The 20,881-nt window shown below is 37.5% G+C and overlaps 1 protein-coding gene across 1 annotated transcript; it reads left to right on the forward strand.

Annotated features, from left to right (window-relative positions):
- Positions 1 to 6,012: 6,012 nt before the first annotated feature.
- Positions 6,013 to 20,616, forward strand: LOC146481513 (galanin receptor 2a-like). Its single transcript, XM_085108197.1, has 2 exons — positions 6,013 to 6,128; positions 18,137 to 20,616. Exon 2 carries the CDS (start codon positions 18,215 to 18,217, stop codon positions 19,331 to 19,333), a length of 1,119 nt encoding a protein of 372 aa, XP_084964323.1. The 5' UTR covers positions 6,013 to 6,128; positions 18,137 to 18,214; the 3' UTR covers positions 19,334 to 20,616.
- The last annotated feature ends 265 nt before the right edge of the window (positions 20,617 to 20,881 follow it).

Consider the following 20,881-nt stretch of genomic DNA (forward strand, 5'->3'; position numbering starts at 1 on the left):
CCAAGAAAGTGCCACTAAACTTCGCATCTTTACCCAAAATTTATTTGTCAATGATTAAAAATTGCTCACGTGCCGGAGAAGCGGAATTTGATGTTTCTATGATGACCATGGCCATAAAGTTTAGACCAGTTTAGACTCAAACGTAAAAAAAATGTTGAAGAAAACAACTTCAAACGCCGTTTTCTGTTGTCCAAGATCGTTTACGGGCTTTTAAAAACAATATTGTTGTATGTATTTTGATCTATTTGGATTCTTAAGTGGAATTTTTAAGTCACGGAAAATTTCAGGGAACAGTTTCCCAACCCTCGAATTTGTGAGTTGTTGATGGTTTCCCCAAATTCCCATTTAGCCATATTTCGGTCTCTTAAAGACAATTTTCGTCTCCTGAAGGAAAAAAAAAGTTTCATGTTCCCGTGATCGTGAAGTTTTACATGTAAGTGACAAATAACGCTAGTTTTCTTAAGCATTTCCTGAATCCGAATTTCTGAGGCAATTTTGGCAGCCATCCAAACAGATGTCCACTGAAATGAACCGTTGAGTGCCCCTGAAAGTTTGAAGGATATATTTTTTGAAATTTTGATTTCTTTTTCTTTTTCGAATGAGGAATTCCTTATTCTTTTTTTTTCTTTTCGCAACCATTTTTTTAAACGTCATTTCTTACTTCTTTTTTTTTTTTTTTTTTTTTTCATTCATTGCTTTTGAGTCACTTTGACGGTTTTTTGGCGGTTTTTTAGAAAAATTGAGAAATCCTGAGTATGATGGTTTCATTTTTACATTTCCTTTAAATTTTCTAGTATCACTCTCCATCTATGGGAGAATTCCATAATTTGGAAACGCTATGCTTTTCGAAATTAAGGGTAAAACCTAGTTAAAATGGAAAAATAAAGCACTTCAACCCACTTCTGCGTTAGCGACTAACGCATTGCATTCTGGTCTCTTTAAGTTAGTTCTCTCATCCTGCACAATCGTAATGGTTTGCGTTTTGCAAGAAAATGTGTTGTATGTCCCTCTGTTTTATACTATATTATTTCCAATTAGATAGTTTCCTCTTCGTTCGTTCGCTTCAGTCTTTCCCGTCGACTCGTGGCAGCAACAAGCATAAAAAGTAGAGAAAACCTATGCTCTTTCTCGTTAGGTTAATATTACAGGTCACTCAAATATCATGTTCAGAGATTTGATGTTAAAGATTACAATAAAGTGCTTTCAAGGAGGCCATGTTGCCGGTACAGAATAATAAAAAAATATGTTTACGTAAAAACAAAACTTGTACTTCCCAAAGGAAAATAAAGTTTATTGTTTGGCTTCTCCAGTATGCCCACCGTGAGTAACCTGTGTGCGTTTTTCAATGAAGAGATCCAAATAATTTCATGGAAAAAAACTTGCATCTAAAAATTCGAAAGCATGTCTTTCAAAATATGGTTGCCATGGAAGCATCACGTTCCGCACACAACGACACGTCTCACCAAACTTTTGTTTACAGAATGGACTAGTTTCGATCAATAAAAATTCTAGCATGGCTACGAGGCTTAGGGGAATAAAACAGCAGGAATTAATTATTCATCTCTTAACCTCAATGAAACTTCTGTTGTTTTATTCCTTTAAGTCTCGTAGCCAAGTACGAATTTTAATATATCGAAATTGGTCTATAGTTGTAAAATTTGGAAATAATTTAAAAGTTTTTAATGCAAAAACACACTGACACACAATAGGATGGCAGCTGGTTAAGTTGCAACTCTTCTACGTAAACATGCCGTTAAATTGTGTCAAATCTTTTATTTTCCTGTTCAAATGCATTTCTTTATTTTTTCTATTTATTTTATTTTATTTAGTTATTCTGACCGTCAGCTGGAACTTGAAAGAAAACGAAGTTCTTAAATTAAAAAGAAGCTTCAAATTAGTTCACTGTCTAAATCTTTGTGACTGTTTGACCTTTGTGTTTACTATTTATGTTTAAACAACCTCGGATATTTAATTACCAAAAGCAATTTCTTTTATGGAAAAAGGAAAATTGACTTGGAATCCGTAGCTCTGACACATTTGCATTAGAACAGTCGGAAATCAAGGCGATAAACTTTGATTTCAATTCTGCACGGTCACGCAAACCTGTTTGTTTGCAAGGGGGGCTAAGCTGTTTCCTCAGACCGGTCTAACTGCAATCAGGAGGTTAGCTCCAAAGTGTGAGGTATGTCAGTATGCGTTTTATCGTTCAGGCAAGGGTCCTATTTGTAGTTAGTTCACCTGCCTTTAATTTCGAAAGAGATTTTATTTAACGCCAAAGAAGCCATCTTGACAAACGATATAATACAGGGAATCTTAAAAAGGAAGAAATTAAGCAAGGCCGAGAATTGATCTAATTGCAGAAACCAAGGTTTGGCTTATTACGAGATAGTAGAAACTTACAACATTTCGGCTCTATTACAGAGTCATAATCATGTAAAGATATTTTACAAGAGACGACTCTTAAAAATATCATAGGCGTGTTAATATTACGTAATATAACTCGAATACTTGGTAATCAGAGGAACAGATCTAATTTTCTAGTTCACAACAACTTTGAGATAATTGCTTTCAATTACAATTGGTCACAATTAGCGTTTCTTGAAGCCTGCTATATCAAGAATTTCAAGCCTACTATTAACGAAGGACTTAAAGACTCTAGAGAATTAGATCTGTTCCTCAGATTACCAAGTTAAGCCTGGTGAGCTGAACTCAAACATGTGCAATACAACAAGAGCTATCAGAAGAAAATTTGCGTATTTCGACGACAACCTCACTTTTCATGTTTTTCGAAATTATCTTCTTTTGTGGTCAAAATTGACCGAAGATTTATACTGTTGAGCTAATTATTTCTGTGGATCTGGAGAAATCGTAAAATCTTATATAGAGGGAAACAGCTGCCCAGAAAATCTCACGAGATTCTGATTACGTAATGCCATCATCAGTTCTGCTAGTCTTAGCGTTAGAGTTCAATTAACCCTATTCAGCTTGAATAGGAATATATAAAATGATTTCTAGAAATCCCTCATAAGAGGTTTTAGGAGTTATTGGAGTAGAAAATCGTTCTTAAATTATCATATATCAGCGAAAGTTTGCAGAAATATCTTCCCAAATTACTTAAAAAGAGAAATTTAGCAGCTATTTCTCTTAACCTTATTCCAGAATACGGTCAATCGAACACAACCTTATTATACCTTTCAAGCGGCAGTATCTCCCCCCCCCCCCCCTCCCCATCCCATCCCTTCTATAATCTTCGGGTATCTAAAAAACAAAGAACAGGTTAAATAAGGTAATAATAATAATAATAATAATAATAATAATAATAATTTAATAATAATAATTAATTTATACACGTGCTATTTTAAGTTTCGCTTGGCTCACAGGTTACGCTACGTGCCCTGTGGTGCTTTCTTATACTGTGCATACAGATAGTTTTACTGCGCATAATAATAATAATAATAATAATAATAATAATTTTTAAATGGAATGATAACTTTATTATTTACAAGAATAAAATCTACTAGATACATTTTGATTCTATTAAAACCTGAGTAATAATAATAATAATAATAATAATAATAATAATAATTCATAAGCAAGTAAAAAGAAACGATGAAAACGAAAAACGATTCGGAGTCGTCATGACGCCATTATCAATAAAAATTCAACCATATTTATATAGGATTGCTGCATCACTTTTAAGAAGAAAACTGCTTTCAACGCAGGTCCCGTGGAAAAAATAATAAAATAATAAAACTAAAAATAAAAGGAGATCACAAATATTCTAGGATAGTAACATTAAAAGGAAGTTTCAAACAGTTATAATTTCTAAGAATTATAAAAAAAATGTTTGCACCTTTGTAGAAAAAAGCGCGCTTGGTGCATTTTAAGTTAACTTTTTCCAAAATAAGGTCATCAATATTTCAAGTTTTGTAGTGGTGAATGTCATGGTTTCTCACATTAAAGTAATTTAAAAGGTATCCGGGAACTTTATTTAAAATGCATTCATTAACAAATCTTAAAATATGTGTCCGTCTTCTAAAATAGAGAAGTTCCCAGCCCAGATTGGTCAAAATTTGATCGGTAAATCATCTCTTCTTCTGCCGCAACTGAAGGCTACTTTTCAACATGTACCAGATTCTGGAAAGGACATTGCTAATGTTTCCAGCCAGATCAATTAAAGGGATATTACTTTGCCAACCAGATCAACTGTGATATAGTGGAGCAGATTTTTGGTGGAACGTTTCCATTAGGTACTCCGGTCTATGTTTGCTTACAGATCCCATAACTTAGAAAGCCCCACAACATCGGCAACAGGAAGAGATTATAAGAAGAAGCACATCATACCTCTGTTCGCATCAAAATAATAGTGGTTAGGCCCAGGGTTCAAGTTCCGCATCACGCATAGACCACTTAGATTTGTTTCACGGTAGCCCCGTTTTCAAATCTAAGGCCGCGCTTTGTAAATAGCCAACTGGATTGCCTCCCACCAGTTGGGATTTTTAATTAATGCTATGTTCAGTTTGTATATTTATTTCACTGATTTATGGTGTCCCCAGTTAGCGCTACATTGCTAAATACTTCAACACTTATTTATTTTTTTAGTTTTTTTATATTTTTTCATCTCATTGATAATCAAGAAGCAATTCACGCATGGGAAAAGTATTTGAAAATACAGTAACCCCTTGACACCGCCTGTTTTACTTGAGCCTGAGAAGCAGTAATATTTGTTTTAAGAACATTTGACCTTTTAATGCGAACGGCTGAAAGCCCACTACATAAACATTCAAATAATGAGTAAAAGAAAGCAGCCTGTTAATGAATGAAAAGAATGTAATTTAATCCGTTTTTTTCTTTTTTTTTATTTTGGCGGCGAGGTCCATCCATCCGGGTACTTTTCCAAAACGTTTAAAACGATCGTAATGCCATTGAGAATCTAGCAAATAATAAAGCGTGTTAAGGACAGTTTGTTGTCCTGCGCCCCTCCTTGTGTGGGTCACGTGATGTTTTCGGGCAGTTTGTGCCTTCGCTAGCGTAGTTTGTCCGCTTTTGACGACTCGATTTGGAGAGACAGGCCGCAAGATGCCCTAAATATCTGTGCCGAGCGGACGCACGTAACACGAGTGAGTGAAAACAACAGGAATTTGATTATAGCGTTTCGTGTAACGGATTAAAAACGTCTTCAGTGGCTACGGTTTTGTCTTGTGGTTTTTCCAACAAAGCGATCTCACAAATCAGCTATTCTGCTTGTTTGTTTACAAGTGATTCTGTAACCTACCGCATCCAATGCATGCAATGCGGCCGCTTGCTTCCCTACAAACAAATTCACTTCTGGTGAAATTAACCGTGTCACTTACACCGCGCTAAACCAGTTTATTCAACCAGTGTGGACACGACCACTTACGTTCATTAGTCTTTTTAATTTCAAACTTTCGCCAAATTGCTGAGCCATAACTTTGCAAAAAAAAAAAACACGCTAAATTCAATGTAGTCATTTTAAAATTGCAAACGTGACGCCGATTGCTCTCTGTTATGGGTAAATACAAATTATGCTAATACAAATTAGCAATAATAAAAGATTAGGGAGTGCGTTCGATGTCACCAGGCTCCTTCTCCTTTGCCAAGTTGGTGACGATGTCATCCGCCCCTGCAAAATCTGCGGAAGATGCCACATACGCGTCCCAAGATCCATTTATTCAATGTTTTCCCATACAATCTCGGCTCTGAACGCAATTAATGAAGAACAAGGATTTTTTTTTCTGCTGTCCCACGTTGCTAATTGTTTCAGGCAGTAAACACGCAAAGAATCCCCGCAGGCAACAATTTAATTGGTCGCTCTAGGCATGATATTTAACAATACGATCGAAATGCCCAATTAAGCGTGAACGTAAAAGACGTCTTTGTTGTCTCTACTTTTTACCCCAAGGGCTGAACTTTTCTCGATGTTTTTTTGTTCCCCAGCCGACAGCAGGCGGTTACACAATTATTTTTTACGTTCATTATTTGTCAGGCCTGTTGACGGGCTATCATACACGCCATTATTTCGCAGTGAGGTGGCTAAAACTTAGACGCATTAGGAACCTTGAACGTCGAAACGAAGCGTTTGATATTGGTATCAGAGTGTTTGCGAGGTAAGAAATAACTCATTAGATTATTTTAACCCATCGCGTAGATGATCACGCTTTTACGAAGTGCATCATTAGTATGAAACAGTTTTCAAGAAAAACTCATTTGGGTTGACATCAAACAGTGCATATGAATCCTGTCTATTGCCTGTTTGCCGAGCTATTTTACTTGCAAAAGAAGCAAATAATAAATTGTAGACGGAATATTTGGTAAGAGCATTGTTTTGATAACAAGCTCTGAAGTTGCGTTTTTCAAATGGAAATTATGTTACAAACAGTTTATGAGAGCGGTTATTAGCAATCGGCTCTAGCTAATTTGAAAAGTAGCGAATATTTACTGAAGGAAACATCATTTGATGTTTTGCGCTAGCTCTTTAGTATACCTCAACGAGTTTAAAATCTTGATGTTTTATTTGCAATCAGTATTCCTTGCATTGTGAAAGCGTTAACTTCATATGTATACAAAGCCGCTTAAGGTTTCATCAGCTACGTATGCATGTGCACGAGAAAATGTAGAGAAAGTTTAAGTTTTATTGGTATTTTCCTGTTGACAACTAGCGTGGCGGACTTGACGGGTTGCTTGAGTTAACATGTAATTGTGCATAAGCTATTCGGTTGAATGATATTTTCTAATTGCATACCCTCGAGCAACTATCATACATATCAGTGTTAAATTCCAAAAAAATATACAACTTAATTAATTCTTTGCGAAAATAATGATTACATAATTAAAGAAGACTCTGTTTTGACTCTCGTATTGGTTTCTCCGTTTTTTGTACCATGGCAGCCATTTTTTACTCCCCGCAAATGGAGTCTTATATTTTTCGGATGAGTTCCTCTCAAATTGGCCTTAGCGTGTGGCATGAAATGCAGTGGTAGTTTTATTTCGTGTTTTTTTTTTTTAGTTGTTTTGTTTTGTTTTTCGGAAATTAATTTGCGCGACTCTATTTGTTACATTTGAGGTCTCAACAGTTGCTCGAAGATTTACTCGGCTAAGATGTTTTAGGGAGAACTAAATTTTTAACAATTACAACTATTAGCCACGAAAAGTAGAACTCGTCGTTTGAATCAGAGTAAATGTGCCCTCAGGGTAACATCTAAAGTTATGGAAACCAAACAAGCTTTAAGCTCTTCAAGTGGAGTCCAATCGGTTCAATGGTCGTTTGAAAAGGAATTGGAAGTTTAAATGAATTTTGAGCAGAAGCAATTAAATTTTGTGGAGAAAAGTTTTCGCAAAATTGTTTTTACAGAAACTAATTGTTGGGGATTTTGAAAACAATTATAGCGAAAATGAAAAAAATTAGAAACCGCGAACTGAAAATGTTTTGCCACACTGATAGTTAGATAGCTTTGATTTGAATGTTTTCGTTTTTAGGTTGCATTTCACCCTCAGATTCAAAAGATAACACTATTTTGTTGAGCATAACAAACATTAAAAACTGGATCATTGTATAATGCAATTTCAGAGATTTGATTGGCTTAGAGGCCATGGTATATACAAACAATAGCCTCCATTTGGCGCGAAAATATGCTCAGATATTTGTCCGCGGACATTATCTGTTCCGAGAAGCAAACAGTTTTCCGAGAGCGAAGCTTGAGGAAAACTGTGAGCTTCGAAGAGCAGATAATAATGTCCAAGGACAAATATCTGAGCATATTTTTAAAACCAAATGGAGGCTATTGTGGTTATTATCCTTCAAATATTTTTGGCAACATGTAGCAACGAGCTTGAGTATTTGAACATTTCGTTTAAGAACAGTTTACCGTCAAAAACGTTTAGAGCGTATGTTGTTTTCTGATACTGCTAGCGCTTTATCGACCAGTAGGTTTATCTCTCGTTCTGTCACAAAAGCAAACCGTTCCCCCATATTGACATTAATTTTAATTGTAAACAAGACGCGCCTTGAAGTTTTTGAAATTGGAGAATACCACTTGGGGAATATCATCGGATATTCCCCAGTTTTAGCTGGGGTATATTCGGTCACGTGAGGCGTTTAGACCAATCGCGCGCGAGCGAAAATATTTGATGGATTATAAGAGCCATGGTTGTTCTTGCAAAGCGAAATTAGCACCATCTAACAATATCTCTGATTGTTGTTAATAAAACTATTATTCCACTCACGCTTGTTGGATATATAAACAATAGCCTCCATTTGGCGCGGAAATATGCTCAGATGTTTGTCCGCGGACATTATCTGTTCCGAGAAGAGAACAGTTTTCCGAGAGCGAAGCTCGAGGAAAACTGTGAGCTTCGAGGAGCAGATAATGTCCAAGGACAAATATCTGAGCATATTTTTAAAGTCAAATGAAGGCTATTGTGTTTATTATCCTTCAAATATTTTTCGCAACATGCGGGAATCTCGCGGGAATCGGCAGGATCTGCCATTCTGTCATATGTCAATCACGTCAAAGTTTGTCAAATCTCCACATCAGATTTCGCTTCAGGTCGAAAGCGTTTGTTTGGAGAAAAGGTAAAACATTTGAAAGGAAAGTAAACTTGTTTAATTCCGTGAAAGACAAAAGCAAGATACAAGTGGCGGATAAGGTTACGGGGAATCTAACTACCTCTCGAGAACAAGCTGAAGATCACTGAAAGCGAAAAACTGTAAAGCATCGCATTCCGTAAAAAGTGTAAACTGTCGTCAACGAAACAGCCGGCGCTTTGTCGTTCTCTTCCTTTATCTCGTGTTCAATTGGAGCAGCACTTTATATCGAAAATACAATTGTGGAATTTGCTAGCCGAAAACGACCTGTGAAGAAATCGAAGCTGAACCTGCAGTCGAATACGACGCCACCGGTTGTTTTTGCTGGATTCCATCAAAGCGCTTTCTTTGCTAACTTAACATTGAATGGAGCCAGCAACGAAGTCGTTCACAATCACTGAGGATTAAACTTGTTGCTCGAGAATAGGACAAGCTGCTTCTCTTCGTAGAGAATTTCGACATCTCGGGGTATCATGGCTGGTTTTTGTTTTGTGGACGAGATTTTATGTTCGCGAGCGATCTCGACCAGGTGAGCATTGATAGCATCATTTACCGGCTTGAACTCTGTCAGTAATGGTACTGAAATTTATGTTTTCGTTATTTAAATTCCTTATATCCAGGCCAGTACGAATTGCTCTCATTGAATTACAACTGTAACATTTGCCGTCGTGTGAGCGAGCTTCGAGCTTATTAATTAAACTCGTTTAATAGCTTGTTGATGGCTTTCTCATTTCGCCAGACTGAAAGAAAACCATAAATACTCTTAAATTAGATGGGCTAAAACTTTTCGCCTTTCATATTTTTCAGTTTTACCACATTTTTAATCCAAGGACTGTTAAACAGTGTTCAAACCAAGAGAAAATGTCGCAAATACGAGCTTGAGTATTTCAACGTTTTGTTTACGAACAGCTTACCGTCAAAAACGTTTAGAGCGTATGTTGTTTTCTGGTACTGGTTTATCGACCAGCAGGTTTATCTCTTCTTCTGTCACAAAAGCAAACCGTTTCCCCATCTTGACCTTCGTTTTAATTGCAAACTTGACTCTCCTTGAAGTTTTTGAAATTGGGGAATATCACTTGGGGAATATCCTCGGATATTCTCCAGGTTTAGCTGGGGTATATTCGGTCACGTGAGGCGTTTAGACCAATCGCGTGCGAGCGAAAATATTTGATGGATTATAAGAGATGATTATTAAATTCTCAGCCTCGGATATTGCATTTCTAGAGTTCTGATTGGTTCACTAAATCTCGGTTATCAGCTCATATACCGTAGTTTGACCTTATATGGAAAACGAAAGCCCCAGGTGTCGCTAAGCTAAATTTTTTTTCGGCGGGAAGCAAAAGTTTCTTCGGAAAAATGTAGAAAAAAAAAAGGAAAAGAAAGAAATACCAAACAATGCCATCTCAGTATAACAACAATAAAAGCCACAAAGTTCGGTATGACACTATTTAATGGTACGTATCTCTGAAGTTTCCTTTAAAATCTTCAAAATTGCAAGATTTTACGATTTTTTAGATCACATTATAACAACAATAATAACCGGTTACCTTCAAAAATTTCAGGATGGCTTACAAATCCTGGCGGTAAGAGGTTAAAGCCAATCGAGGAAATTTCTCAGGAAAAGCTTCATGCCTGTCTTTATGTTTTTACGAATTTACGAGGACTTCAGATGGTTCATCTATGAAATCCGTACGAGCGGCGGCCATAATGTTCGTTTCCGTCGCTCGGCACCACTCAGCAAAATATTTGCACTAATGTGCACAGCTCTTACGCTTCTCAAATAAGCTTGAAGTTTAAAAACTTGCACTGAATGCTTGTCTCAGTGAGGTTGTACCTCGTACACTTGGACTTGCCTGAAGTGTTTTAAATCGTCCGCGAGGAATTCAATTCACAATGAAAAAACTGCCGTCCTTGCCCTGATCTCTTCCTTCGCTCGGCATCACGCAGCAGAACATTCGCTCAAATGTGCACAACTACGCTTCTCGTTTAGCTGGAACTTCAAAAGCACTTGAATACTAGTCTCAGAAATGTTATAATTCGTACATTTAAACGTTTCTTGAATTATGTCCGACTGTGTCCGATTTTCTTCGCTTTCGATTTTTCATTCAACTCCGTTTGCAAAGCGCTTTGTGTGTCATGTGATCATTAGGTTTCGCGCGCTTTGGTCGGAGGTTGCCTCAGCATCCGGTCGTTTAAATTTCAAAGAAATTTTTTCTTAAAATATAAAAATTCAGTAAACTTCAAAAGCAATGTCCAAACGCGGAGAATTTAATAAAACAATTATTCCATTTGCGCTTGTTGGATATGAGATTAGTTATAGCCAACTCGGCGCTTCGCGCCTCGTTGGCTATTTACCATCTCATATCCAACGCGCGCTCATGGAATAATTGATAATTATACGCGCCTAGTTGGCTATCTATCATTTCATATCTCGCACACTCGTGGAATAACTGTTAAGTTACATGAAAGCTTTCGTTTGACTGTTCATGCTTTGGGAATTCATCCACAGATTCACTTGTAAGCAAACCAGTTTGTCCTGCTTCAATTTGTACAGCTTCATAAACAGCACCAGAGGAAACTACAGCAAAAAAGTTTCCCTTGAATTGGCACGCTTTTTAAAATAAGGAGTGTAGATGTGATCCGTGAACTCACAAGTGACAACCACGGGAAAAGTTTAGATACGAATTTCACTTGAATGGTGACACTTTTGATTGGCTATGAAAGTCATTGATTCAGAAACAGTGGATTGATTAAAGACAATTTCTGTATGCTGTTGGCACAAGTCTGATTTAGATCATTAACTTAATAATTGTTGAACAATTATTCCCGCACGAGCGGGCGAACTGGTTTCAGATGATAGATACGCGCCTCGTTGGCTAAAATCATCTCATTCCCAACAAGAACGATTGGAATAATACTTTGGTTAGAAATACTGCCAGACCTTGCTCATTCCATTTTGAAAAAAAGGAGACCAGGAGACGATTCAAATAAATGTCCCCAAGTGTTCCCAATTAGTGCTCTGCGCTAAAGACATTGACACTTAAATAAAGTGATTTATTATTATTTTACTTTCTGTGGCTTGGTACCCAAGGCCGTCTGGAATTGCATTTAATCCAAAGATCCAGCTTTTAATAATATGCAACGTGTTTATTATCACAAATGCTATTAACTGTTGGGTACGCTTACCAACATCTATCTTTATTTATTAAAAATTGGATCATTGTATGATGCAATTCCAGTGATTTGATTGGCTTAGCGGCCATGGTATATGAGCCATTATACAATGCCCGAGAAATTTCGACCATTAACTTGTCTTATGGTCGTTCTTGCAAGGCAAACTCAGCAAGATATAACAATATTTCATGATTGTTTTTGACGAAACAATTATTCCATTCACGGTTGTTGGATTTGAGATGACCATAGCCAACACAGCGCTACGCGTCACGTTGGCTATCTTTCATTTCAGTAGCAAACGCGTGCTCGTGAAATAAAAGTGTTAATAATGCGTCAGCTGACTGGCAGTGCCACTCTATTATGCGACTGCGCTCGAGTCAGCTATCACGTATTATTAAATTCTCAGCCTCGGATATTGCATTTCTAGCGTTCTGATTGGTTCACTAAATCTCGGTTATCAGCTCATATACCGTAGTTTGACCTTATATGGAAAGCGAAAGCCCCAGGTGTCGCTAAGCTAAATTTTTTTCGGCGGGAAGCAAAAGTTTCTTCGGAAAAATGTAGAAAAAAAAAAGGAAAAGAAAGAAATACCAAACAATGCCATCTCCATATAACAACAATAAAAGCCACAAAATTCGGTATGACACTATTTAATGGTACGTATCTCTGAAGTTTCCTTTAAAATCTTCAAAATTGCAAGATTTTACGATTTTTTTAGATCACATAACAACAACAATAGCAACCGGTTACCTTCAAAAATTTCAGGATGGCTTACAAATCCTGGCGGAAACAGGTTAAAGCCAATCGAAGAAATTTATCAGGAAAAGCTTCATGCCTGTCTTTATGTTTTTACGAATTTACGAGGACTTCAGATGGTTCATCTATGAAATCCGTACGAGCGGCGGCCATAATGTTCGTTTCCGTCGCTCGGCACCACTCAGCAAAACATTTGCACTAATGTGCACAGCTCTTACGCTTCTCAAATAAGCTTGAAGTTTAAAAACTTGCACTGAATGCTTGTCTCAGTGAGGTCGTGCCTCGTACACTTGGACTTGCCTGAAGTGTTTTAAATCGTCCGCGAGGAATTCAATTCAGCATGAAAAAAGCCGTCCTTGCCCTGATCTCTTCCTTCGCTCGGCATCACGCAGCAGAACATTTGCTCAAATGTGCACAACTATTACGCTTCTCGATGAGCTGGAACTTCAAAAGCACTTGAATGCTAGTCTCAGAAAGGTTATAATGGGTACATTTAAACGTTTCTTGAATTTTAGATGTCCGACTGTGTCCGATTTTCTTCGCTTTCGATTTTTCATTCAACTCCGTTTGCAAAGCGCTTCGCGTGTCATGTGATCATTAGGTTTCGCGCGCTTTGGTCGGAGGTTGCCTCAACATCCGGTCGTTTAAATTTGAAAGAAGTTTTTTCTTAAAATAGAAAAATTCAGTAACCTTCAACAGCAACGTCCAAACGCGGAGAATTTAATAAAACAATTATTCCATTCGCGCTTGTTGGATATGAGATTAGTTATAGCCAACTCGGCGCTTCGCGCCTCGTTGGCTATTTACCATCTCATATCCAACGCGCGCTCATGGAATAATTGTTAAATAGAAATATCGAACTCATAATCCTCTTTTTTTAAACGTTTTTAACCGAGTCCGACTGGTTTTAAATTGATTCCGTGACATGACTTACGTTCATCTGAGGAACCGGAAGTTATACCCCACAGGGTTCACTGTTGGATTTGGGCAACAAAAAACAGAAAACAAAAGTCACATTCAATTCTTATCTTAAATTTGAATCCCAGATTTGAGTTACAAATCTAATATAACTACACTGTAGTTGACTGTTGGCAAATTTGGAACCAAAGACCTTCTCTTCGAGATTTTAGATTCAGATGAGACAAATGTCTTAGACCTAATCAACTACTCTTCATACTTGAAAGTAAATACTACACTATGATATCGTAGCAAATTAAACAAGAGTGCGTTATCCTTACGACCGTTGGTGGACAAATTAACAAAAAAAAAAACGTTTCAATCCGGATGTTTTAGTACTGCGAGAAAAAAACAGCAAAATTCACTTTCATAATAAAAAATGAAAGCCCCTCCTATGAATTGAACAGTAGCTGTTACCCAATTCTTATTTATAATATTTAAATTTCTTATTTCAACAAAGATGGTGTTTATACCGTGGTAACTCGTGTTAGTAAGTGGAGTTTTGGTGTTTGTAGCGTAGTGTGTAGCGAATTTATTCATATTTCTCTGTATTGTTATACTTTTCTTGTTAAAAGAATATACTACGAGAATGAAGCCATTACTTTATGAAATTAATTAATACACAAATACATCACTGATGATAGGCCTGTGTTCAAATCAAAAGCCACATCACTTGGGTTTTTAAAAATGTTGTATGTTCCATTTAAAATGTTGCCTCCTCACATTTACAGTGTCTGTTACCGTGATAACGCTTTACCAAAGATACAGATAAAATTATTTCTTGGGATAATTATTTTAATTTATGCTATTCAACTGAAATTAAACGCATGAATTAGGCCTTAGTGTAACCATAGAAACTTGCGCTGTCAAACCTCATGCAAATAAATAAAACATTTAATTTTTAGACACCAGAAAGCAATTTCTGGTAAACCTTACACATAAAAATATCCATTAAGAACTCTGTAAACGCAAAATTAACTACATCAGAATTTTATTTTTCTTTTCATTCATCTTGTGAAGGGTACTCGAAAGACCCTCTCGTAAGGCTTAGAATCTTATAAGGTCAGGAGCTTTTAAGCTGAACAGCTGAAAGGTCGTTCAGCTGTTCGACTCTTTTTCATGTGATCTGCTTGATCAGAGACTAAACGAAAGGTGAGAATTTTACAACTGAAAACCTGGCTAAAACTTTTTATGTAAGCTACCAATCATATCTTAATTTCGGAAGGCATCGCCTTTATATAAAGCCGTTAAAGTGGATACGCGTCAACACAAAGTTTGAGGCCATGTAAAAAATTAAAAGAAAAAAAGGCTTCCTTTTAGTCTTCTGGGATGATTAAACAGAGACAAACATTGTTTTTCGCTGTCATTCAGCGCATGCTACCCTGGGTGCGGTCGAAGTCTCTTTCTGTCTTTATTTTCGCGCGGCGTCGTCTCTCTCTCTTTGCACTTAGCCTCGCGTTCATAATGAAGTTCACAGTAACTCGGAAATGGCCTATTAAAATGTTGACCTGGGTCGGTGTGTTCTTTTGTTTGGGATAGCGATAACCGAACTGCCACACTACAAGAAAATCGCCATTACCTCTCACCTGGTCAAACAAATGCTTAAGGTGTCAAGGGCCATATTTGCAAAACCTTTGGCATTGTGTCAAACTGTTGAGATGACATCTGCGATTTTGATTGCTATCAAAGGCAGCTGGTAAACTTCTTTGATTTGTACGTTAAGGAAATGTAACAGGGGCTTTTGGGGGGATTGGCTCCGTGGCTGAGCGAGAGACGCCATGCTACCTTCCGGCCTAGATCTTTCTTACATCAAGTAGACCAGATCCTCTTCGAGGAACATAGCGTTTATTGCAGATCTTGACTCATTCTGTTACAGGCAGAACTCCGGAGCTTTTACTGGAGAACTTTTGTCATATAAGATCCGTAGCCAATAGTATTTCGACAACTTAATTTCTTAGCAAGTTTAGCAAATGGAGGAAATTCTAAAGAAATTACTTTTCGCGCCTTTAAAAAAGAAGCTCATTTCTTATTTGAAAGAACAGCAGTTGTTCAACACCTATGTGTTTTACTTGACGGTTACAAAGGCTCCGTTATTTCCTAAACTGAGTGGGATCTAGTTTTACCGAAAAATATCCCGTAAGGTCCACTTTTAACGTCTCGTGCTCTGTTGTATAAAGCTCAAAGTGGTACTACTGAACAACATGTCGGAGGAGATCAGACAAGCCTGTTTCGCGCGCCAATTTTGTCAGTCACGGCCTTGGCCCGGCGGAGTGAAAGCCGAGCAATGTCACTTGACGTTTACAATTAAATGACAGAAAGTTTCCCTAGATGAGTAAACTATGTCTTCGCCGTAAAACGCTCAAATGTAATGTTTACATTTTCAGTGTAAGCAAAGTCGTTGTTTGCAATAATTACTGATCTTTTACTTCTTCGTTATACAAGCTTCGATAAGTTTCACATCGCACTGTATCTGATCCTATCTTCAGGAATCAGTCTTATCGAGATAATTAATCTTCTGATACGATTTTTTTGCATACATGAACAACACTCAAACAAAATAGCGCAATTAAAGATTCATTGTAGTTTAGGAAGCTCGGAACATCTGAGACAATTTTAATTTTCTTGGAGAGCAACTTATGAATATTTAACTCCGACCAAATTGAAACTTCACCCGAAGTCATTCAGTTGTTTGATAACGAGAGCTTCGACAAAGGTTTAAAATACCACGTTGTTAGAGGACAGCGCTTGGACATTTTTTTTTTTCTGTACTGTTCTTGATCAGGTGAAACTCCGAAACTGTTCAACTTCAATCCGCAAGGTTTGTCGTAGTGAGTTCTGATATACACTCTTGTTTAATTAATCTAAAATTTAAACAGGAAAAGATGGAAAAACAAATGCTTTAAATGCACATGAAAATGATTAGCAAAACTTGTAACTTTGATCATCATCAGTGCAGTTATAACTTACCAGATTGCGAATAAACTGAAGCACCAGGTCGACATTAATTTGAAATAAATTATACTGGGGTCTTCAATAAGGCGACTAAGATATTTAGAGCTCTTCTGCGTTTTCGGATTTTTGTACTTCTTCTTTTAGACATATACATTGAGATAAATATACATCTGTTCATGTGCGGCTCAGTTCGAACGTTCAGCGCTCTGAGTAACGCCTTGTTTTCAGCACTTTCTGGCCGTCCATGAATGAATAGACGCGGGATCCGCGGGATGTATTTTAATGTTCTTTCAATAGTCTTTTTAATAAAACGTCCTCAAGCCCACTGACGTTTGAAGTGAAAACTATTGATCAGTACTTAAGTGCTGGTGTTTAATGTTATAATTCTTGTAGCTTCATGTGCTAGTGAACTAGTGAACGCAATGAAGTTTTACAGAAGTTATTTTGAAAAAGTATCGGTTTTTTTTCTATTTTTATTATTGATTATTTGCACTTTGTCCGGTTGGTTGGTTCTAGTTCCTTGGAAAATTTGTTTTGTGAAGAGACTTCGATTTTTTTTTTTCGATTTCATATCATTAACTGAGCGTCTCCTAATAACGAAGCTGTCGTAAAGAAGTGACTCAATAACCGGTAGCAACATATATTAAACTGTTTCTTTACTGGGTCGAAAATGTGTTGTTCGCTTGATTTAGGCGTGCATATTCTGCTTTCACATTTGCGATCTTCTTCTTAGCATTTTCTTCTTAATGTGCACCTAACCCAGTTCTTGATTTTTACGCACCAAACAGAGATGGCGGAAAGTTGCTTTACGTGGCAGTTTCTACAGTGAAACAAATTTACATGGAAAATGTTTCTGCAGGTTATTAATCTTAATGGGATCTTATTTTGCGCGTCGTGAAATGAATTCGCAGAAAACAAAATGGTGAGGGCACAAGCCTGCCATTATGATCCGGGTTCGAATCTCGTAATTGGCGTCTTACATATGCGAAAATGGTTTGCCTTGCTGCGAATTTCTCTGTTTGTTTGTTGTTGTTTTTTTTTTAAACGTATTCAAAATTCCAGTTATATCTAAAAAGATTGGACGAATTTAAGTCCGTCCGTGGATATGTCACCACAATTTTCATTTTTTTGGTTACTGTTTAATCTACTTAAACAGTTTGTTTTCCTAATGGCTTTGTGGTCATATAGCCATTGGCTCGGCACTGTAGTGAACTTGAATACACGATGTGGTCTCGGTTCTACATGCACTTGTTGGATTTCTTGAAGAGTTTGTAAGCACTCGCACCAAATTAAGGACACCAAAGGACCCTGAAACGAAGTAACCTCAAAACAACATTGGCCAAACAAAGAAAGTGATGCTGTTTTACAAGGCTTAGATTTTCTTAACTTATTTGATTATTTGCTAGGTGAACCTGCAACTACTTTAGTTGGTAAACATTGCTCTGCTAAGAAAAAAAATTGTCATACACTTTAAGATGCCATCACTTTTCTTTTTGGATTTCAATGGCCGTTGCTAAGATCTCATTTTCCCGCATAGTCAAATGCAGCGCAAAAATACCTTTGAATTAGCAGGCAACTTGGTCCTTCAGAAATCAGACCTTCTCGGGCCAACCCGATGCGCAGAACATAACGCAGAAGCAAAACGGGGAACCGTTCTAAAACTAACCGTGCATTTTTACTGTTACATTTCAGTCATAAAAAGCCTTTAGACGACATCAAGGACGAGCTCATCTCGGGACAACGCCATTTGCTTGGCTTTTAAATTGAATCATGAATAACTCGACTGTTTCAAGTCATGAGCCACCTTGTTCTAACGTGGTATCCAACTTATTCATAGTACTTATGTCTGTTATCAGTGTAGCAGCCTTCATTGGGAACGCTCTTGTTACAGTAACGTTTCTAAAAACCTCAAGCTTAAGAACAAGTACAAACTATTATATAGTCAACATGGCGGTCTCCGATCTGCTTTGCTCCTGCTTCAACTGGCCGCTTTATGCAACAGAAGGGTTGCTGACAAGAAAAGAGCTCATCACAGGATCCCTGGCCACGGTTGCCTGTAAACTTGGAATGTACTCCAGGGGCGTCTCACAAGTGGTTTCCGTCCTTAGCTTGGTTTTAATCGGCGTCGATAGATACTTCGCCATCGTGTTTCCCTTGAAGTCAACACTGTTTGACAGAGGCAAGGTGCGCGTGGCCTTACTCTTGTTGACATGGGCCATACCAGTTCTTTTTGGCACCCCGTATTTAGTTTACACCGTTGTTGTCAAGGTGGATGGCTATACCTTCTGCAGGACGACGTGGAGCACACAAATTAATGCGGTCTTCAACGCTGGAGGGTTTGTAGTGTTTTACTGTACACCACTGATATTAATGATCGTCCTTTTCAGACGTATCGTGAAAGCCTTACGAAAGGGAAGAGAAACGTTCAGTCAACTGAAGAACAAGAGACAAAAACAGCACCAGAAAATTACAAAAATCCTAATCTTGATGGTGGTTGCCTTCTTCGTCTGCTGGACTCCACTCTGTGTTTATCTGTCGTTAAAAATGGTGAACCCGGATCTGTTCCAAAAAGACCAGTGCCAAGTCATGGTAGCTTTGTTCTTCTACATTTTTCCATCTCTGAGCACATCAATTAATCCTGTCATACTTTTCTTGTTCAGTACAAATTATCGCCAAGCGTTGAACAGTTTGCTTCTTCAGATCTGTTGCTCTCTCCCACGCCGTCCTCTTTTGCGCATGCGCTCCTTTAGGTGGCCATCAACGCAAATAACGCAGTTTCAGGAAGACAAAAAGGAGGGCTCGTGTTGGGAGAATCAAGATGGAACAGGCTTCGTTTTGCAAAACTTTCGAAGAAGTTCTCGAAGAGTTGGTGATCATTCTTCTCAGTGAATCCCAGCTTATGCACTTATCAATTGAAATGCTGACGCCACATGCCTCACCCTCCCCCACCCCTTTCTCCACTTCCCACCCCGGTGGGACAAGGCTACAAATGGCTATATGAATATTTTAGAGATTTTGAGCTTTGAAAAAGCTCTTGGAATGGGTCGGAATCTTAGTTCCCAGATCTCACTCATTCCTTTACGTTGTGCATAAATCGCAGTCGTTTTGGAGTCTTTTCAATACAGTAGTTAACCGTGATATACTTTTTCATATGTTTATGTATCTCAATCTATCCATTAATGCTAGCTGTTTTGTGGGTGCGCTGTCGTACGTTTTTGACTTCCTTAGTTTGATGACTGTGGGAGAAGGGCCTGAATTTGTGACGCATGTTTTCCGCCAGCGTTTTGTGTACCAAAAGAGTTTTTACTCTGGGTGCAGATGCTTTTCTTGCGTACTTTCAGGCGCCATTCGAACTCTCCTACAACGATCATCCTCCGCCGACCGAGGAAAAACCTCTGCCGCGATTTCTGGTACCCAAATAGGAATAAGCAAAGTTTGCGAGGCAACTAGTACTGTTTGCTGTTGAATGCTTTGTATAAAATATAATGAATTGCAAATAATTAATTGCTTTGTTACACCCATTTTGAAATCACTGGTGATCCTTGCAATCTGATGGGATCTCGACAGTGCGATTTATTCCCAAACTGCACCATTTTTTGCTCTAAATCGCATTCTTTCTTTAGCCATCAAAATGGAAATGAAGTAACAGAAATAGAATATTATTATTGACATTGATACTCTGTGGTTTCAAAATAGGTTTAATGAAGTGGTAATTGAACTTTGTGTCAAGCAAGTTTGGTCTGAAATCATACTTGTGATTTCTAATCAAACTCGCGCTGTGCGCTCGTTCGATTTTGAAATCACGCGTATGATTCCAGGCCAAATTGCACTCCACTCAGTTCAATTACCATTATTTATATACAGAAAACGTTATTATTAATATAAATACTCATCGCTGTCTTTGCTTCAATAAGCCATTTCCGAGTTACCGCTGTTTCAAAGCGGGACCAACTGAAAAAGCTTTCATAAGAATAGGAATCTTATTATTTTCTTCATGTCAATCAAACTCATTTTCATTTAAATGGTTTCGCACCAGGACTCGGTTTGAAAACGAGGCAAAAATCGGAACTGGCCTACTAATTCTACCACATTTGTGTTGTTACTTTGCTTCAAATGATATTGTTTCATTTGTAATAATTGGTTAAAATCTGAAATAAATGTTGTTATTAAAATCTAGATCATTATATAATGCAATTCCAGGGATTTGATTGGCTAAGCGGCCATGGTAAATGAGCCATTATACCATACCCGAGAAATAGCGTACCATTAAAATGTCTTCTGGTTGTTTTTTCAAAGCAAAATCAGCAAGATCTAGTAATATTTCTTGATTGTTCTTAATAAAACACTTATTCCACTCGTGCTTGTTGGATATGAGATGAAATAGCGACCATTACATTGTCTTCTGGTTGTTATTTTAAAGTAAAATCAGCAAGATCT

The sequence above is a fragment of the Pavona decussata genome, unplaced genomic scaffold, assembly GCF_977016875.1.
Source record: "Pavona decussata unplaced genomic scaffold, jaPavDecu1.1 SCAFFOLD_49, whole genome shotgun sequence".
Taxonomy (NCBI): domain Eukaryota; kingdom Metazoa; phylum Cnidaria; class Anthozoa; order Scleractinia; family Agariciidae; genus Pavona; species Pavona decussata.

Coding starts and splice junctions, on each gene's coding strand:
- LOC146481513 (XM_085108197.1), top strand. CDS start 18,215: ATGAATAACTCGACTGTTTCAAGTCATGAGCCACCTTGTTCTAACGTG.